Source organism: Mirounga angustirostris, unplaced genomic scaffold, assembly GCF_029215605.1.
Source record: "Mirounga angustirostris isolate CCGP_5_RB_7025 unplaced genomic scaffold, mMirAng1.0.hap1 SCAF_17, whole genome shotgun sequence".
In the NCBI taxonomy this organism is placed as follows: Eukaryota; Metazoa; Chordata; class Mammalia; order Carnivora; family Phocidae; genus Mirounga; species Mirounga angustirostris.
Window position 1 is genome coordinate 2,762,076 of NW_026991725.1, and position 26,356 is coordinate 2,788,431.

Genomic DNA, 26,356 nt, shown 5'->3' on the forward strand with positions numbered 1-26,356 from the left:
TTCTCGTGAAGATTTTAATATAAAGAAAATAGTACGAACACAGCACATTAGATCCTTCCATGTGTTTATTCTGCTCAAAATTTCAAAGCAAGGAATGTGTGGGCTGTTAGTCAAATCTTTTGATTCAAGGAACAAAATTTCCTTAACATTTTTCAATGTCAAGGCCTGCCAGAGGAAGGCATTAGAACAGCATACTATCACGGTGCTGGAAGTAGTCCTGCTATAAGCTTATCAAAATTCCCTGCATCTTCAACCAAAGGTAATGTCCCACATAGTTGCCCAAGCTAAAAACTAATTTATGACTAATCTAATAGAGTTACACATAGAATGTGCCATTCCAGTGACAGTGCAGATTACAGCAAGCGTTCTCCTCTAATTGGACTGATAATAATAGAATTTTATTTCTAAAATCTATCTTAGAGCTTTCAAAGATTAAAACACACAGATCTTTAGCACCCCAGCGTCCTTGCCTGTACAGGAAACAACCAAGTTGTGAGAGCATTTATCATGCATGGACACATCAGTTCCTTGCAGGTGCTAGACAGGAATCACAAATGCTTGTTCCACATCATGTCTTCTGTTACCCCGAAGCCTTGGATTTATTTTGTTTAGCAAACCACTCATCACTTTTATCTGCCATCATTGCCTACAGAAAGAGAATTAGAATATATATTTAAGACTATAAAACAAAACATACAGTCCACTTTGTACCTCATTGCACTGTCCGCAGTCATTAACAATTAAAAAGTGTTCATTCAGGGGGCACCTGGGTGGCTCAGTTGGTTTAGCGTCTGACTCTTGGTTTCGGCTCAGGTCACGATCTGCCGGTTATGGGATTGAGCCCCACATCAGGCTCTGCACTCAGCACAGAGTCTGCTTTAGTTCTTTCTCCCTCTCCCTCCAGCTCACGTTCTCGCACTCTCTCTCTCAGATAAATAAAATCTTTAAAAAAGTATTCATTTGGCATAGAGTATTATGTTTAATTTGACAGGATGCTGATAAGTATTGAGCAACTGTTTGCAGATTTTTTTAAAGATTTTACTTATGTATTTATTTATTTTTTTCAAGAGAGAGCGCACGAGTCGGGGGGAGGGGCAGAAGGAGAAGCAGACTCCCTGTGGCAGACTCCCTGCGGCAGACTCCCTGCTGAGCAGGGAGCTCGATGGGGGACTCCTTCCCAGGACCCTGGGATCATGACCTGAGCCAAAGGCAGACACTTAGCCAACTGAGCCACCCAGGTGTCCCCAAACGACTCTGTTAAGAAAATAAACTGGCAAGCCATAGACTCGGAAAAGTACTTGCATTTGTAGATATTTAAAAAATGACTCACATCCAGAACTCCAACCAATCAACAAGATAAATAACCAATTTTTTAAAAATGGATTTAAATGGGCCTTAAAAAATAAACAAATATTTAAGTAAGGGACATTCCAGGAGAATAAAATCATTTGAGCAAACTCACGGAGTGTGAAAATACATTCATAGAGAATATAGACTAGAATGGCTAAAATGTAAAACACATAGAGGTGTGCTTTCCAACTAGTTTGTCATGAATCTCAATGGATCATATAAATTATTCTGTACTGATACAGTCCAATTATATTAAAGCTACTTAAAAAATACACAGAAAAAACCAACTATATAAAATCATTTTTAATTAATCAGGGAAATTTTAATAAAACTGGATTTTAAGTGACATTAAAGATATACTGGTGATTTTTTTAAGTGTGCTAATATCAATACGATACATAAGAAAATTCCTTGATTTTTACTTCTTTTAAATAATTTAAAAATGGGGGCGCCTGGGTGGCTCAGTCGTTAAGCGTCTGCCTTCAGCTCAGGTCATGGTCCCAGGGTCCTGGGATCGAGCCTCGCATCGGGCTCCCTGCTCGGCGGGAAGCCTGCTTCTCCCTCTCCCACTCCCCCTGCTTGTGTTCCCTCTCTAGCTGTCTCTCCCTGTCAAATAAATAAATAAAATCTTTTAAAAATAATAATAATAATAATTTAAAAATGTATAAAATACTGGAGTGCCTGGGTGGCTCAGTCAGTTAAGCATCTGCCTTCGTCTGCCATCCCTCCTGCCAGCATCAGCATAAATCCAGTCATTTCAAAAACTGTTTAATCTTCTCAGAGTCCTGGGATGGAGCCCCATATCAGGCTCCCTGCTTGGTGGGGAGTCTGCTTCTCCCTCTCCCTCTGCCCCTCCCTGAGCTTGTGTGTGCATGCAAGCATGCACTCTGTCTCTCTCAAATAAGTAAAATCTTTAAAAAAAAAAACTAAAATGTATAAAATACTTAAGTATTTAAGGTTGAAATAACAGTGTCTAAGATTTGCCTTAGAATTCCGTAGCAAAAAAGGGGCCCCTGGGTGGCTCAGTTGGTTAAGCGTCGCTTTCAACTGAGGTCATGATCCCAAAGTCTTGGGTTTGAGCCCCACATGGCTCAGCAGGGAGTCTGCTTCTCCCTCTCCCTCTGCCTCTCCCCCCTGCTCATGCTCTTGCTCTCTCTCTCAAATGAATAAATTAAAAAACTTAAAAAAAAAAAAATTCCCCAGCCCCCCAAAAAAAAAAAAAGGCGGGTGGGAAGGAATGATGAAAAATTATGGAGGCGTTGATTAGTGACAGTCACATAGAGATTTGTTGTACTCACCTGTGTATTTTTGGAATATTTAATCACCAAATATTAAAAATAAAATCTATTATGGAAAGAAATGGACAAAAGACTTGAACATACAATTCACAAAGGAAGGTATGCAAATAGCCAATAAGCATATGCAAAGGTGCTAAACATAAGTAGTTATCAGGGAAATGCAAATTAAAACCACAATGAGGGGCGCCTGGGTGGCTCAGTTGGTTAAGCGACTGCCTTCAGCTCAGGTCATGATCCTGGAGTCCCTGGATTGAGTCCCGCATCGGGCTCCCTGCTCGGCGGGGAGTCTGCTTCTCCCTCTGACCCTCCCCCCTCTCATGTGCTCTCTCTCTCATTCTCCCTCTGTCAAATAAATAAATGGAATCTTAAAAAAAAAAAAAAAAAAAAAAACACAATGAGAAACCATTTCACACGTTCTAGGATAGCTAAAACAAAAACCCGGCAAAACACAAATGCTGACGAAGATATGGAACAGCCAGAACTCTCAGACACATACATGGCCCACAGGAGAGTAAAGTGGTTCAATCACTTTGGACAACTGTTTGGCAGTCTTTCATAAAGTAAAAGCAATTCTACTCCTAGTTACTACCTAAAAGAAATGAAACATGTCTGTAAGATTTACACAACAATGTTCATAGCAGTCTTCCTTACTGTGGATAAAAATCTGGAAACAACTCAAATATCTATCATTGGAAGAATGGATAAGCAAACTGTTGTACTTATAAGATTGAATACCACTCAGCAATAAAAAAGAAAAAAAAGAATAAACTCCGATATGTACAATTACATGGAAGAATCTCAAAAACATTATGTTAGGTGACAGAAGCCAGGCACAAAAGAATACCTACAGAATGATCTCATTTATATGAAGTCCAAGGGCAAACAAAAATAATGTGACAAATCAGTACAATACTTACTTGCCTCTGGGAGGCAGGGGTGGAAATTAGCTGGAAATGGGCATGGGAGAACTTTCTACAATGATGAAAATGCTCTATATTTTGAACAGTGGTTGTATGAGAATATTTAACTGTCAAAACTCATCAAATGGAACACTAAATTTCCGTTCATTTATATATATATATATATATATATTTTTTTTTAAGATTTTATTTATTTATTTCACAGAGAGAGACACAGGCGAGAGAGGGAACACAAACAGGGGGAGTGGGAAAGGGAGAAGCAGGGGGAGTGGGAGAGGGAGAAGCAGGGGGAGTGGGAGAGGGAGAAGCAGGGGGAGTGGGAGAGGGAGAAGCAGGCTTCCCGTAGAGCAGGGAGCCCGATGCGGGGCTCGATCCCAGGACCCCGGGATCATGACCTGAGCCGAAGGCAGCTGCTTAACTGACGGAGCCACCCAGGTGCCCTGTTCATTTATATTTCATGTATACTTTACCTCAGTAACAACAAAAAATACTTGTTTGGAGCTTAGGGAGGAGTAGGAACTAGAAATTAGGAAGTCAGAGAATGGACTATGGTTGCAGCTCTGAGGAGAAGTAACCAGAGTAGTAGGTAACCTCTACTCAGAGAAGAGGGTAAATCGTTTTGGAAGGAGACAGAAAGAGGTTCTTGTGTCTGATGAGAAGCTGTCAGAGAGATATGAAGATGGCAGGATCCCTAAGACCAAAGGAGAAGAGAGCTTGAAAGAGGAGGAAGTTGGTGATATGAAAAAGTAAGGAGGAAAAAATCTAACAAATGTGCCAACTGGGAGGTTGTCTGAGATTCTGTTTTCCTTTATGATAAAATTTATTAATGTTCTATTTTCTGTTTCCTGCTTTAATTAAATTGAATGTCTGTTGTTATGTCAGCAGTTTGCCGCACTCTATAAACCATACAACCATCCTGTGAGGTGGATAATCTTATTTTCTCAATTTTTCTGGTAAGAAAACTAAAGCTTAAGGGCTCCTGGCTGGCTTAGTTGGTAGAGTATGTGACTCTTGATCTTGGGGTCATGAGTTCAAGCCCCATGTTGGGCACAGAGATTACTTAAAACAAAACAAAACAAAACACAAAACTGAAGTTCAGAGAATTTAAGGAAATTACTTACAGTCAGTCACACAGATAGTAAGTGAAGAACCAGGACAGACGGATTCATTCCTTTAATCATCAACAGAGCATTCACTAAGTTCCTACTACACACCAGGTATGTGCTAGAAGCTGGAGTACAATGGCGGCTTTGGATGCTGATGACAGAGTTTGATGAGGACAGAAAAGGAGTTGCTGGACTTGGCAAGAGAAGTCACTGATGATATCAACAGGAGCACTTCCCTGAGCGACAGGAGCCAGTGCAGAACAGACTCAAGTGTGAATGGGAGGTAAGAAGTAGAAAGAGAGTGTAGGCAGATTTTTTAAAAAGAACTATGGAGAAGGAATATGGGGCAAAAGATTTTAAAAAGATGGGAGACATGAAACCTTGTCTGCATGCTGACGAGAACGATTCATTAGAAAGGGAGGGAATGCCACTGTAGACTGGAAATGAAAGGACCAGAAGAGCTAAAGAAGCCAGGGGGTGTATCCAGGCCTTTGCCCTCGCGGCGCAGAATCACGATACACAGAGCAGGAGTGGTTCCCCAGGCCATGTGAGCAAGTGCGAGGGCACGAATGCTACCCCCAGTTAAGAGTCACCTGGGCGCAGGGCCGCCTAGCTGGCTCAGTCGGCAGAGTGTGTAACTCCTGATCTCAGGGTTGTGCGTTCGAGCCCCACGTTGACTGTAGAGATTACTTATAAATAAAATCTTTTTTTTTTTTTAAAGATTTTATTTGACACAGAGAGAGAGCACAAGCAGGGCGAAAGGGAGAAGCAGGCTCCCCACTGAGCAGGGAGCCCCACGCGGGGCTCGATCCCAGGACCCTGGGATTATGACCTGAGCCGAAGGCAGACACTTAACTGACTGAGCCACTCAGGTGCCCCACTTATAAATAAAATCTTTAAAAATAAATAAATAAATAAAATCTTGACTAGGGGGAAAAAAAAGTCATATGGGTGGCAATGAAGACGCATGTTCCTGGCTCAAAAGTCACCATACCAGCAAAGGGACACAGCACTGGATCCTCTTGCTTTAGCCCTTCCCCACACACTTAACATCATCCGCTGTGGGCCTATGGGGATACAAAGTCAGAAACGAGACTCACGTCATCCAACAATCTGTTTCCCTCTGGATCCATCTTAGAAAGTTCTCGAAATGCTTCATCCCCGACAAAGCAAATTTCATGTCCATCCTACACCAATAAAGAGAAAAGAAGTTTGGCAAAAAGACACCTTGAAGAAACCCCTCGTGCAGCCCAAAGCAAATTTCATGTCCATCCTACACCAATAAAGAGAAAAGAAGTTTGGCAAAAAGACACCTGGAAGAAACCCCTCGTGCAGCCCATCCCTTTCCTGAGTAATACTTACAGGGTCAGCCAGAATGACCACTTGTACTGTTGCTTTCCCTGGGGTGTCCAGACTCACCAGGGGAGTCAGAATCTTCTGGTTCTCACTTTTCATCAAGTCTTCTAAGTCCGGTAACTTGAGGAAAACAAAGAGGCAAAGTGAGCAAGGGGTCACATACCACTCCCACACTGTGGCCCACATGAGCCCTAGAGGAGTATCACCTAGGCACCACTTGTTTGATTTTATTATCTCAGCCGTTCTTGAGACAACTGTTGAACTTGATACCAAGCCACAATTGGAACGAACCTAAAGAAGGGAGGGCTGAGGTTCTTAGCTGGTTCAACTAGCTAGTCCCAGAGCTTACACAAAAGACCCAAGAACAAACATTACCTCTTTCTGGGGGCAAGAAAAGGCAATTCTTCCAAAAGCTGCTGCATGATCAACTGTACCCTTGATACCCTGTAGCTCCAGCTTACACTGAAAAGAAATAAGAAAGTGGGTCTATTTTTTGGGAAGAGGTTATGTGGTTAAAAAAAAATCAAACAGTACTAAAGGAATAAAGTAAAAACTATTTCTCCCTTCTATTCTCTCCCAGAGGCTTCCTGTGTGTCCTGCTAGACACATGGCATGCACAGATCTTTTTTTTTTTTAATATAAACAGTAGCATAATCTACACATTATTCTGTCCCTTGTTTTTATCCAATGTTACTCCATTGGCACATAACGATCCACCCCATTCTTTCTGATAGCTGCACAGTAATCCATTCTATGGATAAACCATACATTATTGAACTATTCCTCTAATGCACAGGACATTGGGGTTATTTCTTATCTTTTGCTATCACAATGCTGCAACAGATAACCTTGTACACTTTTCCTTGCGCACACGAACAGTGAGTATATCTGTGAAATAAATTCCTAGGAGTAGACCTGCTGGGTCAGAGTGCAAGGACTAAATCATGTTCAAATGCTAGGTTATTAAAAAAAAAAAAAGATGAAAATAGATTATCATTATAGTACTAGCTCTTATCTCCATCTCTTCTGACTCAGCAATTCCACTTCTGAAAGGATATATCCCCAAATATAAACAAAAGTAATACTGGGTGATGAAGTTATCAGCAATTATTATTTTCTTCTTTCTGTTTATCTGTGTAAATATTGAATCACAGTGAAAAAACTCTGAGAATAACCTTCATGTTAACCTCATTTATAAGCCTAATTCAAAGTAACAGATTACTTCTCTCCAAGATCACTCACCTGGTTATCAGCATAGCCCAGCAAAGCCCTTTGCTTCTCTTCATCTTTTTCATAAATTTTCATTCCCAGTAGATTAGACCAGTAGTTCAAGGACTTCTGAAGATCAGACACTGCTAGAGTTACTTTTAATACAGGATCTGGAGAGTAATAAAACAGTAGGAATGGACAGATCAGTGCAATGGAATAGAACAGAAAGACTAAATCAGGCTTGAATATGTATAAGAACTTTTTTTTTTTTTTTTAAGATTTTATTTATTTGACAGCGAGAGAGAGAGACAGCACAAGCAGGGGGGAGCGGCAGGCAGAGTCAGAGGGAGAAGCAGGCTCCCCACAGAGCAGGGAGCCTGACGTGGGGCTCGATCCCAGGACCCTGGGATCGTGACCTGAGCCGAAGGCGGACGCTTAACTGACTGAGCCACCCAGGTGCCCCAAGAACTTAGTTTATGTTAAGAAAGGGATTTTAGGTCAGTATGAAAGGGCACATTATTCAATAAATGGCACAAAGATAACTGGCTTGTCATTTGGTGGGAAAAAGTTACACCTTTAAACTAAATGGCAAAATACATTCAATTCGATGGGTTAAAGGATTAAGTTTAAAGAATGAAACCATGAAAATACTAGAAACAGGTCATCATTGCTGCAATTTTGGGGTGGAAAAAGATTTTTTTAAAAACCTGACACCAGAGATAGAAAAACCATGAAGGAAAAAATTTACTAGGTTAATTACATGAAATGGAAAATTCCTAGAAACAACACCAAAAAAGAAAGAAAGAAAGAAAAAGAAAAAAAATTACAATCAAAGAGTAAATGACAAAGTAGGAAACATTTTTGCAACATAGATGACAAAAAGTCCTTAATATTTAAATCACCTTTAAACATTAGTAGGAAAAAGATGAACATCCTAGAAAAATTAGGTAAAAAGCACAAAGTGGTATTCCACAAAGAATGAACTGGAATGGTCAACGAACATTCAACAAAAAACACATTCAACCTCACAAATAATCAAAGAAATTAGAATTAAAACAAAACATTTTGTTATTTCATTGGCAAATAATTTTAAAAGTCACTGTGTTAACTGTTGATAGGGCAGGGGAAAAAAAATCACGATCATATAATACTAACAGAGTGCAAATTAGTATATTTCTGGGCAACAATCTGACAGATGTACCCAAAGCCTAAAAAAATGTAAACTGCTTTTCAAAGAGCAATCCTATTATCACCAACTAAAGAAGTAACTGTAGATGTATGAAGGGCTTTCATAGAGGAACAGTGTTGCTCATAACAATGAAACACTAGGGACAACATAAATATCCAACAACAGACAACTGTTTAATCTTCCCACCATGTAATACAATGGAATTGTTACAATGGAACATATGATATATAGATAGTTTTTTTGTGTGTTTTTTTTTTTTTTTTTTTGATAAATGATTGGAAAGATACACTCTAAAATGTTAACAGTGATTATCTGGCTAGATGGGTACTGTTTTCTTCTTTCTTCTTCTATGCTTATCTGTCTAGGAAAAGAAAATCTGTTTTTTTGCAAAAAGGATAAAACATTATACTAAAACATTTAACATTATTGGAAATTTTTATACTGTAAGGTGACCTTCTGAAGAGCTGCTCTACTGTGATAAGTTCAGTACATTTTTCTTTGGTTTTCACAGCCTCAGCCCCATTTGCTAGAACTGCAATACCATGACGAAGGCAGTGTTTCTCACAGGTGCCTCTGCCTGGCAGACTGTTCGTTTTCCCCGTTCATTGAGACATCAACAAATTCCAGCCAACTGGGTCCCTGAAGGATGCAGGACAGGAATGGTAACAAATGAGTGAGACTACCCAGGACCCAGTGATTCAAAGGAAGACTGGACACCAGCTAGACTGATAGATTTGACTCTATTACCAATCGGAAATTAATGCCCCAAAGGTATTATCATTCCAAAGGACAAAAACATCTTAGGATTGTAGGGCTCTCCATTTTTTATGTATATATATATTTTTTAATAAAGATTTTTCTTTATTTATTTGACAGAGATAGACACAGTGAGAGCAGGAACACAAGCAGGGGGAGTAGGAGAGGGATCAGCAGGCTTCCCGCTGAGCAGGGAGCCCAATGCGGGGCTCAATCCCAAGACCCTGGGATCATGACCTGAGCCGAAGGCAGATGCTTAATGACTGAGCCACCCAGGCGCCCCTTTATGTATCTTTTTTAAAAGAGACTCTTTTTATTTTTATTTTATTTTTTTAAATATTTTATTTATTTGACAGAGAGAGACACAGCGAGAGAAGGAACACAAGCAGGGGGAGTGGGAGGGGGAGAAGCCGGCCTCCCGCTAAGCAGGGAGCCCGATGCGGGGCTCGATCCCAGGGCCCTGGGATCGTGACCGGAGCCGAAGGCAGACGCTTAACAACTTAGCCACCCAGGCGCCCCAAAAGAGACTCTTTTTAAAGATTTTATTTTCGAGAGAGAGAGAGAGAGAGAGCCTACACAAGCAGGAGGAGGGGCAGAGGGACAAGCAGACTCCCTGCTGAGCAGGGAGCCCAATGTAAGGCTCAATCCCAGGACCCTGAGATCATGACCTGAGCTGACACTGAGTCAGACACTTAACCAATTCAGCCACCCAGGCGCCCCTCCATTTTCTGTGTATTGAAACATCATTACAACTAGGAAAAAAAAAATGCATAGCAGAATTAGTGGCAGGAGTTAAGCTTTAAAGTTTTAAATTCTTGCTTTATATGCAAGAATCACCCATCAATAAAAATAATCATAAAAATCCCTTAAGTCACCAGTGAAGTACAGAAATACCATCTGGCAGTAAGTCCTACAGCACCAGTCTAACCTCCCACACTGGAACACATCATTCTTTCCTTTGCTGAGCTCCAGATGAAAAGCAAGTAGCATTATACACACAATCAGACTCAGTACAAGGGGCATTTGGGCACTGAGGCAGACCAGGGGAAGAAAGAGAATCCATGTCTCCCATCTCAGGTCCACTTAAGGACGTGTGCTCACAGACTGAAATGGCAGGCAGAACGGCCTTTGCTATTCGCTAGTGTTTTTTTCTGTTATTGTTTTTCTTTCAGCAGAGCAGATAGCACAACATGCAGGGATTACACATATGATGAGGATGCTTCTGCAGTAAACGAAACAGGTCGTGCAAGGTCTCTTTCTGCATGGCAGTCAGTGTGTTGGGCTCCTCACTTCTATTCCACCCTCACTCACCTAGCAACAGCACTATAGTTTGTGAAACTGACCTCAGCTGGAGAGATAAAATCAACTAGTCTAAGGATAATCCTATTTCCCTTAGCAGTGATTCATTCAGGAGTGTGAAATCAAGTCTGACCAGGAAGTCTGCAGGAAGCTTCCAGAAGAGTTTTGCTCTGCTCTTAATAAAAATCAACAGAAGTCAGTCTCTTCTTCCCCTGCCAGATGAGAATGTGGAAGCAGGTAGCCCCAATGCTACTGGCAGCCACCCAACAACCACAAGGGAACTGGTCTAGAAACAGACCCCTATGGACAAGAGGATGGGGACAGAGAGAAAAGCTGGATTCTTGATGCCATTGCTGAGCTGCTGAATCAACTAACCCATAGACTACCTACTCTGTGAGCTAAAACATTTTCTTATTGTTCATGCTAGTTTGAGATTGGTTTTCTGTTATAGCTGAAAGTATCCTAAATAGATATATTACCAGCAGAATAGAACCAGAACCAGTAAGATCCCCTAGAATTATGCACTACAGTTCTAATATGAAAATATGATTTCTCGGGATGCCTGGGTGGCTCAGTCATTTAAGTGTCAGATTTTTTATTTCAGCTTAGGTCATGATCTCAGGGTTGTAAGATCGAGCCTCACATTAGGCTCCACAATGTGTGTGGAGCCTGCTTAAGATTCTCTGTCCAGGGAAACCTGGGTGGCTCAGTCGGTTAAGGACCTCAGGGTCCTGGGGTTGAGTCCCACATTGGGCTCCTTGCTCCAAGGGAAGCCTGCTTCTCCCTCTCCCACTCCCCCTGCTTGTGCTCTCTCTCTCTCTGACAAACAAATAAAATCTTAAAAAAAAAAAAAAAAAAAAGATTCTCTCTCCCTCTGTCCTTCCTCTCACTGCGTGTTTCTCTCTCTCTCTAAAAAAAAAAAAAGAAAAGAAAAGAAAATATGATTTCTCAAAGAATAAGAAACACTGGCTTGGGAAAGATATCATGTCAATATAGACTCTACAGGAGAAAGAAATCCAGTTCCTCTCTCCTTTCATCAAAGATGCTGTTAGACAGAGGGCTTTTGTTAGTCCCGGTATAATTACCTGACTGAGGTGGACTGCGATTCTCCAAATAGAACTTATATCCTCCTGGGGCCTCGGTTTCAAAAACACCTTCTGTAACTTCACTGAGTGGCCACTCCAGCTTCCTGGCATTGCTGACAGCCTGGCTAGAAGCGAGTGTGATACCCTAGGACAAACAACAATATCACCAAGTGTATAACCACAGATCTTTTCTAGAGCAAGATAATGAGGCAAAATCCCATTGCCTTTACATCATGCTACCCAAGATTTAATTGGCATTCAAAATTTTTTAGTGATTTTTTTAAAAGATTTTATTTATTTGAGAGAGATCGAGCAGAGGGAGAGAGAGAGAAAGCAAGGAAGCACAAGCAGGGGAAGCAGCAGAGGGAGAGGAAGAAGCAGGCTCCCTGACCTGGGGCTCAATCCCAGGACCCTAGGATCATGACCTGAGGTGAAGGCTGATGCTTAACCGACTGAGACACCCAAGTGCCCCTCTTCTAGTGATTTTAAAGTAGGTTTTGGACATACCTCTCCTACAAAGATCCCAAATGTGAATTATAGGACAGAAGTTCAAAGGCTAGAGAAGTTTGACCATTTTATTTTTTAAAAGATTTTATTTATTTCACAGAGAGAGAGAGTGAGCAAGAGCGCGGGCACAAGCAGGGGTAGTGGCAGAGGGAGAGGGAGAAGCAGGCTCCCCGCTGAGCAGGGAGCCCGGATGTGGGGCTGGATCCCAGGACCCTGAGATTGTGACCCGAGCCGAAGGCAGAAGCTTAACCAACTGAGCCACCCAGGTACCCTGAGAAGTTTGATCATTTTTATACCAAAGATAATCTCTTTTAATTTTAAAGATCTAATCAGAGACATCTTGATCTTACCTTGGCTTGCCAGCTACCTACTTAAGATGTTTTATTTTTATTTTTGCTTTTTAAACAAAAAAACTTGGGCTTCTTGGTGGCTCAGTCAGTTAAGCCTCTGCCTTCGGCTCAGGTCATGATTTCAGGGTCCTGGGATCAAGTCCCACGTCAGGCTCCCTGCTCCTCAGGGAGTCTGCTTCTCCCTCTGCCCCTGCCCCACTCATTCTCTCAATCTCTTTCTAATAAATAAAATCTTTAAAAATAAATAAAAAAATTTAAACCAACTATCAAGGTATTACTTAAATTTAATCAAAATACCTAAAAATGTAAACTATGTCTTCTGATAAGACGAGCTGTAGTTCTAACTGGGATTATCATAACAGCCTCTCTTTCCCTGAGTCTTGTCAATCCATCACCCACTCTGTAGCCAAAGTAAATTTTTCTGAAACATATTCTACCCTCAAGACAGCAACCCTATGTAGTTTCTCCCCTGCTTAAAACCCTTGATAGCTCATCGTTTCACTCAGGGATGGCTTCTAATGGCCTGAAAGGCCCAACACAACCTAATCCCATGTCGTTTCTGACCCCATCTCCTCCCACTTTCCCCTTGTTCCATCTATTTCAGCCAGACTGGCTGCATTTTCTGGAAAATGCCAGGTGCTGTCTGAGGGCTTTTGCACAGGCTGTTCTAACTGGTTTGCTCTTCCCTGCGATATCCACATGGCTAACTCTCTTCTCTCCTGTGAGACTTTCCACTATTGTCCCCTCCTCCCTGATACCTACCCTCAACACCCTCCTTAAAATTAAAACCAGTCATCTCTCCCATACTCCCCATCCCCCTTCCTCTGCTCTGTTCTTTTCCAATAACAACGATCACCTTTAAAACAACATATTATATGATTTATTTATTCTATTTATTATATGTTGTCTGTCAGGCCCTGATTCCCTCCCCCGGCAGGCAAAGATTTTTGTCCATTTTGTTCACTGGTTATCCAAAATTCCTGGAGCTGTGCCTGCCACATAGCAGGCACTCAATAAATATTTGTTGTATGAATAAAAACCACAATAAATACTTTAATACATAGTTCTTTTCACATATTCGTTAACATACATGTAAACTAAATTCCTAGGTGTGAAACTGCAAGGTCTAAGGCCAAATGCATTATTTTGATACTGCCAAACTGAAATTGTAGTAATTTACACTCTTATAAAAGTAATGTATGAGAGTGGCAGTTGTCTAACACCCTTTGTAACAGTGTGTTATGACACTTCTTGATTTTTGTCAGTCTGATAGGTGACAAATGGCAGCTTGGCAGTTGAACATCTTTTTCAATGTTTGAGAGACATTTCTGATTTATTTTCTATGACTGTCTGTTCACAGTTTTTGCCCCTTAAAAAAAAAAATTAAGTTGTTGATCCTCTTTTTTTTTAAGATTATTTGAGAGAGAGACAGAGAGAAAGAGAGACAGAGAGAGACAGAGAGGGAGGAAGGGCAGAAGGAGAGGGAGAGAATCTCAAGCAGACTCCCAGCTGAGTGTGGAGCTGAATGTAGGGCTCGATCTCACGACCCCGAGATCACGACCTGAGCCTAAATCAGGTGTTGGACAGTAACCGACTGGGCCACCCAAGAGCCCCTCGATCCTCTTCTTTTTAATGTATGGGAACTCTTTATATAAACTGGAGATCTATATAACCGTCTTTCTTTTTGTTCCATGAACTGAGGAGCCCAGAAGGTTCCTTTCATTAGGGATATTTTACTACCAGAGTCTCTCAGGAAGACCCACAGTGGAGCAGCCCCGGGGTTCTCCACCTACATGACCTCTGACCCTGCAGCACCATCAATCAACATCTGACTTGAGCCGGTGAAATGCTGATGGTGCCAAGATGGTTTTGCTCTTTTTTCTCTCCCTGATTTAAATTTGGAGAGTAAGGAAAAGATAAGGAGAAACACAAAGAAATTTTCATTTACACTCAATCACCAAATCCTATTAACTCTACCTCCTAAACATCTCTCAAGTCCACCCATTTCTCTCCATCTCCCACTCCTACCACATGAGTTAAGGAGCTTCCAGTCACTTGCTGTACTACCCTTTGAGCTAGTTTCCTCGCTTCCAGTTTTGCTTCCTTCCAACCCAATCTCCATGCTCCAGCCAGGTGGATTCTTGCATACCACATATATTGTGTTATTCCCCTACTTTAAAAATGGCTTCACTGTGTTTTTAGAATAAAGTGTAAACACCCTTGTATGATGTGGCCCCAGCTTATTTCTCCAGCCTCCTCTCTGCCCACTTCCTCTTCACACACTTAGCTCCAGGCAGACTGTGCCAGTCCCAGCTCCCTGACAGCCATGCTCCCTCTCACCTCCAGGCCTGTGCACATGTTGAGGACACTCATCTCACCGTCCCACCTCCACCTCACTCACCTGGCTCAGGTGTCACTTCTGGGAGGCTTTCTCTGAACTCTCACCTCTCGGGGAATTCCTCCTAGGTGTTCCCACATCCGCCTATTCTTATTCCAATCTTAGCACTAATCACACTGTATTCTTCCGTCTCTTTACTTGTTTCCCCCACCAGACAGGAAGCTCCTTAGGCCAGGGAACATGCTTCACTCTACTGTATCCCCAGGACCTAACCCGTACATGGAAGATAGGAAGTCACAATAAATATCTGTCAAATGAATAAATTAGGGCTACCTGGGTGGCTCAGTCAGTTAAGCATTTGACTCTTGATTTCAGCTCAGGTCATGATTGTGAGACCGAGCCCCTCATCAGGCTCTGAGCTGGACGTGGAGCCTGCTTCAGATTCTCTCTCTCCCTCTCTAATAAAAATAAATAAATGAATGAATGAATGAATGAATAAATTAGTGAGAGACATGAAGAATGAGAAAGAGAAAAACAGACACTAATACGTTAAATCTGAACCATCCTTTTCATTTACAAAATACTTTTATAGATATTTGATTCTTATAAAAATTCCACTTAAATGTCATTATTATTTTAACGTGCATTAAGAGTAATAGCAGGATTAAATGACCAAAATAACATCTAGCACGAGGTAGATCTGCTCAGTAGATCCCGAGAGAAAACTAGTTACTGCTGTCTTGCTGTGTATTTGGGCCCAGTGACATTCTATCTAGCACACAGTGGCTGCTCAATAAGAGGCAGATACCGTAACTATTAGATGCACACTGACTTGAACTCTTGCATGAAGGAAGGAAGGAATGCGGTATATGCAACGCTTCTTTCACTTTCTCCTTAAAAGCTTCTCGAGTTTTTCAATGACTAGCATTGGCCATAATAGCACAGCCTGATCCTAAAGGGCATTAGAGAGAAAATCCTTCTCTGGTTGGTGATCAGGACCTGCCTGACCAGACCAATGACTCTGGCCCTTCTCTCTCTCAAGGTTCAGTCATTTTGTCTCTGTCAAAGCTGTCTCTAAGTCTCGAGGTTGACCTCCAAACACTGGAAGAACACAATTCATCCCGAAGCCAGCTCTGAGACAGGTGCACGAGCGATTATCTTCTTAATAGAAAACATAAAACCATCACAAGCCACCAACTGGGCCATCATCATACCTGAGGTTGTATCAGGGACCTCGATAAAGGGCACAGCCAAAGTCTGCTCAAACAAAATGACATTTACCATGAAGTCATTGCCAAGCCTGTAGTGTCCAATGCCATAATTGTAAGTCAGTTCTGCGACGAAATGATCATCCTCAGGTCCAAATCCCACCATCGTCTTACTCCATTTCCCATCATAAGGCCTAGAAAATGAAAGTAAATGAACCCAGTGAATACAGACAAAATCTGCCTGAGGCCTGCCCTGAGGAACTCTTGGTTCCTCAGAACAGTGGGCAGTCTCCCCTGGTCCCCTGGGTCAGCTGTAAGGATGAGATGACCTCTCAGCGCGTGCTAAAAGCAGCGGTGCACAGTGCTCGCGGGCCTCACCACCAGGGGCTCCAAAGACCACCTGTCTGGCGCTTATTTGAGGGAAAGATTTGTTTACCTTTTCTTTAAAGTAGGGGACATACTCCTCTAAAGATACTTCTCCAGCCTTTATTTTTTTGCACATCTCTCACCAAGCATGCAATTCTCTTTAGGCCTTGGAATTTTCCAGCTTGCTATGGCTATTAGGCTAAGACGCTCAATAAGACATCGCTTCATTTAGGGCCACCTGGGTGGCTCAGTCGATTAAGTGTCTGCCTTTGGCTCAGGTCATGATTCCAGGGTGCTGGGCTTGAGCCCCAAGTCGGGCTCTCTGCTCAGCGGGAGCCTGCTCTTCCCTCTCCCTGCCGCTCCCCCTGCTCGTACTCTCTCTCTCTGTGTCAAATAAATAAATAAAATCCTAAAAAAAAAAAAAAAAAAAAAAAAGACATTGGTTCACTTAGAGTATACACTTACTTGTGTTTTTGAAGCTGCCACCCTAATTTATTGATTCCTGAATTTATTGCACTGCCTTATACTCACTTCGAGAAACTGTCTTCTGTTCTCCAGGGGTATTCAAAGCCTAAAGGAGATTTTAAAAAACAAGGTGTCGGGCGCCTGGGTGGCTCAGTTGGTTAAGCGACTGCCTTCGGCTCAGGTCATGATCCTGGAGTCCCGGGATCGAGTCCCACGTCGGGCTCCCTGCTCGGCGGGGAGTCTCCTTCTCCCTCAGACCCTCCCCCCTCTTGTGCTCTCTCTCCCATTCTCTCTCTCAAATGAATAAATAAAATCTTTAAAAAAAAAAAACAAAAACAAAAACCACTGTTTGGGCGCCTGGGTGGCTCAGTTGGTTAAGTGACTGCCTTCGGCTCAGGTCATGATCCCGGAGTCCCGGGATCGAGTCCCGCATCGGGCTCCCTGCTCGGCAGGGAGTCTGCTTCTCCCTCTGACCCTCCCCCCTCTCATGTGCTCTCTGTCTCATTCTCTCTCTCTCAAATAAATAAATAAAATCTTTAAAAAAAAATAAAATAAAAAATAAAATAAAAAACAAGGTGTCATACCCATTACAGGCAGCTTTGCAGCCTTCTTCAAATTCCTCATGCCGCAGAATCTGGTAAGGGAATTACAATACGCTGTAAAGTGTTACCAGTACTGTACACAGCATATTTAGCACAAGCTAAAATGTTAAAACACAGACATTTATAATTTGTAAGCTTTACTTCTAAAACAAAAGACAATGAGCTTTGTCTCTTTCCCAGACTGGAAGTAGTAGAAGTGAGGAAGAACAGTTTGACACCAAGGGTCAGGCAACCAAGGCTGTGAAATCTACTTGGATTGGGAAGCAGCGCTGTGGAGTTAAAATCACCCCCACCACCCAGAAAACCAAAGTATGGCCTTCAGCATTAGAGAATTCCGATTTGGAATCCTGGCTGTCACTCAATAGCTGTCTGAGATCGAGAACGTTGTCTGAGAATGTTGCTGAGGGCCTGAGTCTCCCAATGTGTTGTGAAAATAGATGATTTATTAAACTATTTGACAAAGAACCCCACACACAGTAGCCTCTCAATGTCTCAAGTTTCTATTCTCCTTTTTGATTCCCACTGCTACTGCTCCAGCTCAAGTTCCCATCAGTTCTCTCCCATACTATTAAAAATCATCCTTATTGATCTCTTTCCTTAATACCCACCATAAAATTATGTCCCTCATGCACAGCTCTGATCACATCATTACCCTGTTCTAAAATGTCAGAGAGCTCCCTACTTACTGAGCCTTAACATCCAAATTCCTCAGTATTCAAGATACTATCAGAAGTAGTCCCAGCCTATTTGTCCTGATACCCCATCTCAACTTCAACTAAGTCATCTAAGCTAAAGACACAGAAAACTAGTGGTGTTTCCCAAACATACCTTATCTTTGCATTGGCTCTTTCAGTTTTTCCAGTATACTCCTCCCTCTAATCTTTGTTGTGGAAATCCTGCCTGTCTTTATAGATCAACTCAAATGCAAGATCTCCATGAATTATGTCCTGATGATCCAGGCTGAAGTTAAATCTTTCCTATAGTATTTTTTAATAATAGTAGTAGCTACCACTTACATAATACATATGATGTATCAAATACTACACACATAACAGTTTAATCTTCAAAACAAAGCTTCAGTCATCGACGAAACACAGTAAGGGAGAGTTTTGTGGGTTTTCATCACTTATCAAGTTTTGACTTCCATTACCGTTAGCTATGTACAAATCAAATTCTCATCTCCACCCACATCCTAGGCCGGCCGGAAGCTTTAGTTGAGGACAGACACCAAGGTCATTTTCATCTTTGTCACCAAAGCTGTCACCAACACAGGACCGTGAAGCACAAACGATATATTTTAAATGACTGATGAATTCAGGTAACTCCCTTGCACGCCACATCTTCTGCCCTCTACATTAAATTGCACTCTTGCACCTCTAAAGCCCTTGCTTATCGGGAGCTCCCCAACAGCTTCCACCTGCATTTGCCACCCAGGTGATCCCTGCAGAATCGCAACTGCTCAGGGCTGGAGAGGCCGCTGCCGGGTGTTGGAGACAATGGGTTCTGACTTCACACTTAGATCTGGACTGTTGAGAGGAGGGCCGGAGCATTCACCCGGAGGTTGAATATACATAAGGGACCATTGAAAGCAGGCCTGAGTGAAGCAGAGGTCTACATAGGCTGATTATCTAAACCGAAAGGCTCCAAACCGGAAGAGACTGGGTTATTGTTCATTGGGAGAGTATTATATTACTTTTTGTTTACGGTCTTTACCACTAGACTGGAAGCTCCACAAGGGCTCAGGCTCAGTATCTGTGAATGAACTTAAGCGAAAGAAACGTGTGTGGGCACACAGTCGACGACTAATAAAGGCCCCTTTCAAAGGTCACCAACCCAACCAGCAACATGCAACGCTTCCTGAAGCTGAAAACCCGACAGGGCTAACGGGGAGTGCAGGGCTAAGGTCGGACACCGGGGCACGGGCGGAGATTCACGACACACCCAGTTGTCCCCTTCTTGGGCCAGTGGGGCTGAGCGGCCCCGGCCACCCACCCTCGCACGCCAGCCCCTCTCGGCCCCGTCTGCACCTTCATCCCCAGGACATCGCGGAAGAAACACGCCGTCTGGAAGCGGTTTCCCACTTTGAATACGAAGTGCAAAGCTCGACGAGCAGCCATAGCCATCGGCTCCACACAGTCAGGGGTGGATGCGCAGACGGGTCGTGACGTCACTGGTCGCCGCCGGCGCGCTCCCGTGACGCAACCCACGGCGCGGGGGAAGATGGCGGCGCGGGGGAAGGGCTTGGGGTGGGCCACGCGGCCGCTCCTGCGGGTGGTCCAAACTTGGGACCTCGACGGGCGGCGCTGGGTCCGGGCGCTGCGGCGGAACCCCGTGAGGGTGGTGTTTCCATCGAGACAGGTGGTGGAACGGAAGCCCGGTCCTGGAAAGCAGCCCCAGAGGGCTGCGGCTGAGGCCAGTCCCTACGAGCCGCGACCAAAGCAGCCGCTTCAGGTGTCACCATCCCAGACGCCCTGCACCTGGGAAGAGTCGGGGCTTCGCTATGATAAGGCTTTCCCCGGGGACAGAAGGCTGAGGTGATGTGTTCCTGAGACTTGTCTTGTATTCCTGTTTCTCTTCCCACCTGTCAGCGGGAGCTTAACCTCTTTCCTCCTGTTGGAGGACTTCTCCCGGTACAACCCTCTGGTTTTTATTATGCATGGAGGGCAGAATAAATGTTTTCTTTGGAATTAGTTTATGTCTGTGAAGCTCTTTATATCTGTTAGAACTAGGTGTGTCTCCGTAACAAGGATGTTAATAATTACCCGTCTTTTTGTTTCCACCCACAGCAGTGTAATGACAATAGTTAAGTCCAGGCCATTTCGGGAAAAGCAAGGAAAGATCCTGCTGGAAGGTCGCAGGCTGATTGCAGATGCTCTCAAGGCTGGTGCTGTGCCCAAAGTTTTCTTCTTTAGCCGTCTGGAATACATAAAGGAGCTACCCATTGATAAGCTGAAAGGTGTCAGCCTCATTAAGGTGAAATTTGAGGATATCAAGGATTGGTCCGACCTAGTAACACCACAAGGAATAATGGGTCAGTGGCTATACTATGTGTCACTAGAAGTAGAGATCTAGGATTACTTATTCATGATTGTCTTAGGGCAACGAATTTTATTTGAACCAAATTCAAAATGTTTTCTTAAGACACCCAGAAAAATACAGTTCTCAAGTCTGTGCATCTTACAGTATTTTCAGTGGAAATTGTATTATGGCTCTTCATAGTCTCTAGGAATAACCACTGTTCTTTGAACATTATATTTTTTAGGTCACTTCTTCAACCCTTAATGTCCAACTAAAGTTTAAGAAAATGTTTACTAAAATATTTAGCCCTCCATTTGCACAAGACTTCTGCCAGTGTGGTGATACCCCTCTGGCGTCGACCCCCTTATTCTAGAAGCATGTCTGAGCAGTAAGTTGCCCATTGAACAGGAAACCGTGTCTTTATTTGGTTGAATCTAACAAGATTCTAATAGACTGTGATGTCTGTTAGCACTTAGGTATTCTTTTCGAAATACGGAAAGACTAAATTCTTTATACCTTTTTGACACTGGAATTAGATCTTAGATCTGAGAATTGAATGGCAGTAAGTGTAGAAGTTTCTCTTGGGTAGTAAGGGACAGTTAGGGCAGGGGGAGTTATCTTCAAGATTCAAATGTTTGAGCCAGGATCTCTCATACCAGTTGTGCATGTGTTTCCTTGTGGTAAAGTTCAGTGATTAGTTGGGAGAGGATATTCTGGGGACCATCTCTTGTTCTGTAACCTAGCAAGTCAGGGATCTGTGACCCTGTGCTTAGAACTCTTCCCCTAGGGTGGGGATTTGGGACTGCTAGAGTCCTTCCCTTACTCTTAAGTATTTGTGCTCTCGTTAGCTACACCTCTTAATTCCCTACTTCATGCTACAGTGCAAGTATCACTCATTTTCACCACTTTGGGCATGTGTGCTAACAATAGCCAGCCCACCCAGGACTTCTGTAGCCCTCCTCGTTGTTGTGACTGCTTTCATCATTTCATGCCTCTGAAAAATACATATTATTTAGCTTATCTTTATGTTTTATTCAATATTGGAGGGGTGGGGTAAAGGGAGAAAGAGGTAAGGCCTCCTGTCAGACTTGCGGCATATCTTTAAAATCCAGTAATGTAAGTAGGGCCTGTAGTAGAGAGCTTTCATCACTACAGCTGATCGGGTAGAAGTTAAAGGAAAGGCCCCTGCCCCGCTGAATGGTCTTACAGCTATCTGTGGCCCCTCAGTGCAGGACCTTTTTACAGCACGCAGATGCCTAATACCATTCTAGTGCCTTCATTGATGGATTAGGTATAGGTATTTATGTGTTCTTGGTGTGAATAAATTGGCCTAGCCTGTGGCGAGGGCAGTTTAGAAGTACCTATTAACATTAGGGGTGCACGCACAGCATATATCGATTTCACTTGCTGGTGTTTTTCACAGGGAATGTTTGGACATGTGCATAGAGATACGGGGATGTTCATTGCAGGGTTTATAATAGGGAAAAATGGAAAATAAGCTAAACGTCAGTCAGTTGGGGAAGAGCTAAATAAACCTGGTATGTTCATGTTACAAAATAACGTGAAGCAGTTAAAATAAGGTAGCTCCGAATGGATTAACGTGGGAAGTTCTCTAGACATCTCGTGTTAGAGAATTGAATAAGGTTACAGAATAACACATAAGGGTGTGACTCTTTTATGGAAAAGAAGATAGTACCTCTATATGGGTAGATGTATATATACGTAGGCGGACGGATGGAACAGGTTCTGAGGGGATACACCCTCAGATCGAAATCAGTTATGGGGGCTGGGTATCACTGGTAGAACTTTATGTATGAATTTTTTCAATCAGAATGCATTCCTCTATTACTTATGTAACTAAGAATATAGAAAGATGGGTAAATAAATGAAAAGCCAAATTATTCCCTGTGGTTACATCAGACAAGTGAACCGCCTGTTTTGTTTCCTCAGGGATTTTTGCCAAACCTGACCACGTTAAGATGACATACCCAGAGACTCAACTTAGCCATTTGCTGCCCTTATTGTTGATTTGTGACAATCTCCGTGACCCCGGGAACCTGGGGACGATTCTGAGATCTGCTGCTGGGGCCGGCTGCAGCAAAGTATTACTCACCAAAGGTCAGAGCACTGCTTCCTGGGTGGATCGGGTGGCCGTTTGTAAGTGAGCTGGCTCTGAGGGTGGACACACATGGATTTGAGTCTTGGATCTGCCCCTTATTAGCTGTATGTCCGTGAGCAATATTCTGAGTGTCGGTTTCCTCATCTGTAATGTGGGCATAACAGAACCTACCAGGTAAGGCTGTTTTGACGATTGTGATGGCGCATGTGAAGTACTCAGGGCTCTGCTTGGCACACATAAGTACTTCAGGAAATGTGGATTATCTTTTAAAATTATTTTGACACCTGCTAGGTTATTAGAGAACTTAAAATCAGTCGGGAAGAAACAGATGCCAGTTTTAACACTTCAAGTCCTTTGTGTAACGATCTTGAGTTCCCAAAATGTTGGGCATATGACACCTTTCTAACTCTTGACATTCTGAATCCTATAAAAGGAATGATGCCAACGGAGTGTGATTATGAAATTGGGATGCATTTGTCTGAGCCTCGGGATGGGTCAAACACCCCCACACAAGCTAGCCTCATGACATTTCTCTCCTGCCATCAGAAGTAGGATGAGTAGGGAGCGCCTGGGTGGCTCAGTCGGTTAGCATCTGCCTTTGGCTCAGGCCATGATCCCAGGGTCCTGGGATCCAGCCCTGTGTCAGGCTCCCTGCTCATCGGGGAGCCTGCGTCTTCCTCTCCCTCTGCCCCATCATGCTCTTTCACTCTCTCTCAAATAAATAAAATCTTAAAAAAAAGAAGAAGTAATGGGATGAGTAGGCTTGGTTCTAAAGAGACTTGCCTAACACCTGGGACATACCTAAAAAACTGCCTCTTACAACTTGTGGGGAGGGTGGGAGGGAGAGGATCATTCACTGTAAACTAGTAATGACACCCACTGCTGAGACTTGCCTCGGTTGCTCCTTTCAACCCTTCGCCCCCGTCCCACCTGTTGGAATAGATGGAGTAGATAGACGCCAGCACAAGAGCTAGGTGCTGGGGTTCCATCATCAGGACCCCACTTAGCCACCCCATTGTTGAGCGCTCTGAGCCGGTGTGGTTTTGGAAGTGTACCTATATATTGCAGGCCGTGCGGTTTCCACGTTGATGGTGGTGGTGGGTGTAGAGGAGGTGGGGAAGGAGTAGGGAACACTTGTTGTCGTGCCCAGGATGGAGGGCATGAGGATGAGGGGGGAAGTCTCCTTTTGTCCCTTACTCCCCACCAGGGAGAGGGGTCAGACTGGAGTCTCGGCCCCTCCTCTGTTCCTCCCTCGCCCCCAGCTCTGGGTCCCTGCCGTGATTGGGAAAGCCCACCGTTGGCACAGTGTGTGGGCAGTGTTCCGTTTTCCATTTCAAATCTGGTTTGCCTCCTTACTCTGTCCCTGAAGTTAGGTTAATTTTTGCAGTAACTTAGAATGCAGAGAGTTGTGCTAACGAGTTAGGGGAGGGTGGCAGGTAGGTGGTGACCTGGCCCTGCTGCCTCCCCCACCCGAGGTCCTGGGAAAGAGTGCGTGCGAGTGGCTGGGCTGAGCAGTTCCAAGAAGAGTTCTTTTAGCCTTCTTACTGTGCTGTGGGGGGGGGGCGTGCATGTGTGCGTGTGTGTGAGAGAGAGAGGGCTGTTGCCTTGGCTCTCCCTGGATTACTGAAATCGCCCCATCTATGTCCCCCTCTCTAGCAGCTTCCCTGCTCCAGTGCAGATTCAACATTGAAGCTGAATGGACCTTTCCAAAGCATAAACCAGATTCTGTCACCACTTGACTTAAAATCCTTCGACCCCATTATGTTGTCTAATAGATAAAATACCAAACTTCCTCAGCTTGGCTACCCACCCTCCTTTAAATTGGTCCTTGCCTGCCTCCTGTCTCATCTCCCACCGCCCCGTCCATTATCGGCCAGATCACTGTCCTTACAGGGTTTGGGCTGTGGTGTTCTTCCCCACTCTGTAACTCCCCTGGCCTTTGACAGCTTCCTCTGTCCTTCCAGATCCAGCTCAGGGTCATGTTCTGTGGGTGTTTCTCCTGGGAGCTCTGCTTTGTACAAGGGTTTTCTGTCACCCTGTTCATGCTGCTTTCACGTCAGTTACTGATATTGTAGTCATGTGTTCAGATGTTGTCCCAGCACCATCGCCTACTCTGCCACGAGCCCCTTGAGACTAGGGACTTTAATGCTCTTTGCATCTCCTGTAGTGTCTGGCCCAGGTGGATGGTTATGTTGAAGGGATGAAAAAAGTCTGTTTCAGCACTAGCAGGAATTCATCCTGCAGTCCCTTGGCTGGCTGGACGCTGCCGTAATTGGGGAGGCAGAGGTCCCAGCTCTCGAGAAGGCTACAGTAGGACATTTTTTGCTTTCTTTCCTGATCCAGAATTAATCTGATTTACTCCACAGCCCCCTTGTCTGGGAACGTTTATAATCCTAATTGGATCCTATCTCTATTTTCTAGGCTGTGTGGATGCCTGGGAGCCCAAAGTGCTACGGGCAGCAATGGGTGCGCATTTTCAGGTGCCCATCATCAATAATCTGGACTGGGAAACCTTGCCCAACTACCTGCCCACCGACACGCGGGTCTACGTGGCTGATAACTGCGGCCTTTATGCCCAGGCCCAGACGTCTAGTAAAGCCAGTGACCACGGTTGGGTATGTGAGCAACGACTCTCGAAGTTGCACAACTATGAGGAAGAAGACGATGATCTAGAACCTGGAGCCAGTAAGGCCTGGCTCCCTGAACTTGAGGTCCAGAGTTATGACTTGGACTGGACAGAGGCACCAGCAGCTGTGGTGATAGGTGGGGAGACCCACGGCGTGAGCCTGGAGTCCCTGCAGTTGGCCGAGAGCACCGGGGGCAAGAGGCTGCTGATCCCTGTCGTGCCTGGTGTAGACAGCCTAAACTCGGCTATGGCTGCCAGCATCCTGCTTTTTGAAGGGAAAAGACAACTACGTGTGAGGGCAGAACACTCGAGCAGGGACAGGAGTTACCACTGAGACGGAACATGGAAGTCAGTGCTTGGTTTGAGGGGGTCCCAGCCCCTCCTGCATTGTTAGGAGATAGGCAGAGTTGGTAACTGTGGCTTCCCAGGCCATATCCAGGAGGCAAGAGGTGGGCAAGATGCTATTACGTGGTTATTGGAAAAATAAGAATTTCCATGAATCTGCTTATCCTCCAAAATAACAAGGGTGAGAATTCTTCCTGAGATCTCCCCCTGCTCCCTAACAAAACTTCCTCTTGAGAGAACGCAAAGATCAAGCATGACTCATGCCCCAAGTGGTGGCAGAGTGGGATTGCTTTGATAGGTTGGAGGGGAGAGGTTTTGGCAGGAACAGTCTCTTGGGTTGGCTGTGCTCTCCCAGGCGGACAGCCTGGAATCGCCGCACTGGTGCCCCGCTGTAGTCCGGGCCTGCCCGGGGCCTCACACAAATGCCTGATGCAAGTGGCCCACACGTTGTTCTCGACGCCCTCCATGCCCTGTCAGCTTTCAGAAGGTAGAGGAGCCCACAAAGGCTGTGGCCTGGCCCTCTAGCTTCGCAGAGCTGTGATGCCTGTCCCACCAGCGGGCTGAGTCTGGGAGGCAGCTCAGGGACCTGTACCACTGAAGTCTGTTGGCATTTGTTCTCAGCACCTTGGAAAAGTACTAAGAAAGCAGAGGTCACTAACAGGAGGTTCATGCCTTTCCAGCATGAAACCAGTCTCCTGCAGCTTTGTCCTGGATTATTGTTCCTGCTGATCCTCGTTACAAAATAAAGATCAATGAAAGAGCAACAAACCCTGTGCCTTGTTCCTGTTAAAACAGTGTAAAAGATGTATATCTGGGCACGTAATTCTGAGCCTATTTTACCACA

General features: G+C 44.1%; 2 protein-coding genes across 6 annotated transcripts; one reads left to right on the top strand and one right to left on the bottom strand.

The window, feature by feature from the left end:
- GLOD4 (glyoxalase domain containing 4) lies at window positions 1-19,571 on the bottom strand. Of its 3 annotated transcripts, XM_045889572.3 has the most exons (10): window positions 19,432-19,571; window positions 17,387-17,436; window positions 16,869-16,908; window positions 16,045-16,165; window positions 11,569-11,713; window positions 7,273-7,409; window positions 6,406-6,492; window positions 6,037-6,150; window positions 5,775-5,861; window positions 1-646 (listed from the first exon to the last, which is right to left on the bottom strand). In XM_045889572.3, exons 2-10 carry the CDS (start codon window positions 17,424-17,426, stop codon window positions 581-583), a joined length of 837 nt encoding a protein of 278 aa, XP_045745528.1. In that variant the 5' UTR covers window positions 17,427-17,436; window positions 19,432-19,571; the 3' UTR covers window positions 1-580. The 3 variants fall into 3 exon arrangements, with proteins under 3 accessions (XP_045745528.1, XP_045745526.1, XP_045745529.1); XM_045889570.3 differs by lacking the exon at window positions 16,869-16,908 and having other exon boundaries at window positions 19,432-19,565; XM_045889573.3 differs by lacking the exons at window positions 17,387-17,436; window positions 19,432-19,571 and having other exon boundaries at window positions 16,803-16,880.
- On the top strand, window positions 19,557-26,280 carry MRM3 (mitochondrial rRNA methyltransferase 3). Of its 3 annotated transcripts, none has more exons than XM_045889568.3 (4): window positions 19,557-19,938; window positions 20,191-20,435; window positions 22,373-22,540; window positions 24,963-26,280. In XM_045889568.3, exons 1-4 carry the CDS (start codon window positions 19,625-19,627, stop codon window positions 25,499-25,501), a joined length of 1,266 nt encoding a protein of 421 aa, XP_045745524.1. In that variant the 5' UTR covers window positions 19,557-19,624; the 3' UTR covers window positions 25,502-26,280. The 3 variants fall into 3 exon arrangements, with proteins under 3 accessions (XP_045745524.1, XP_064439236.1, XP_045745525.1); XM_064583166.1 differs by having other exon boundaries at window positions 19,604-19,938; window positions 20,194-20,435; XM_045889569.3 differs by lacking the exon at window positions 19,557-19,938 and having other exon boundaries at window positions 20,238-20,377.
- The last annotated feature ends 76 nt before the right edge of the window (window positions 26,281-26,356 follow it).

Bases quoted from the DNA above. Each gene is read 5' to 3' on its own strand.
- GLOD4 (XM_045889570.3), bottom strand. From the start codon at position 19,527: ATGGCTATGGCTGCTCGTCGAGCTTTGCACTTCGTATTCAAAGTGGGA. The intron at 11,714-16,044 runs GTAAATGTCATT...TGTTTGTCCTAG, and splicing joins GGCTTGGCAATGACTTCATG to GGTATCACACTCGCTTCTAG. The intron at 7,410-11,568 runs GTAATTATACCG...ATTACTCTCCAG, and splicing joins TCGCAGTCCACCTCAGTCAG to ATCCTGTATTAAAAGTAACT.
- MRM3 (XM_045889568.3), top strand. From the start codon at position 19,625: ATGGCGGCGCGGGGGAAGGGCTTGGGGTGGGCCACGCGGCCGCTCCTG. The intron at 20,436-22,372 runs GTCAGTGGCTAT...TTGTTTCCTCAG, and splicing joins AACACCACAAGGAATAATGG to GGATTTTTGCCAAACCTGAC. The intron at 22,541-24,962 runs GTCAGAGCACTG...TCTATTTTCTAG, and splicing joins CAAAGTATTACTCACCAAAG to GCTGTGTGGATGCCTGGGAG.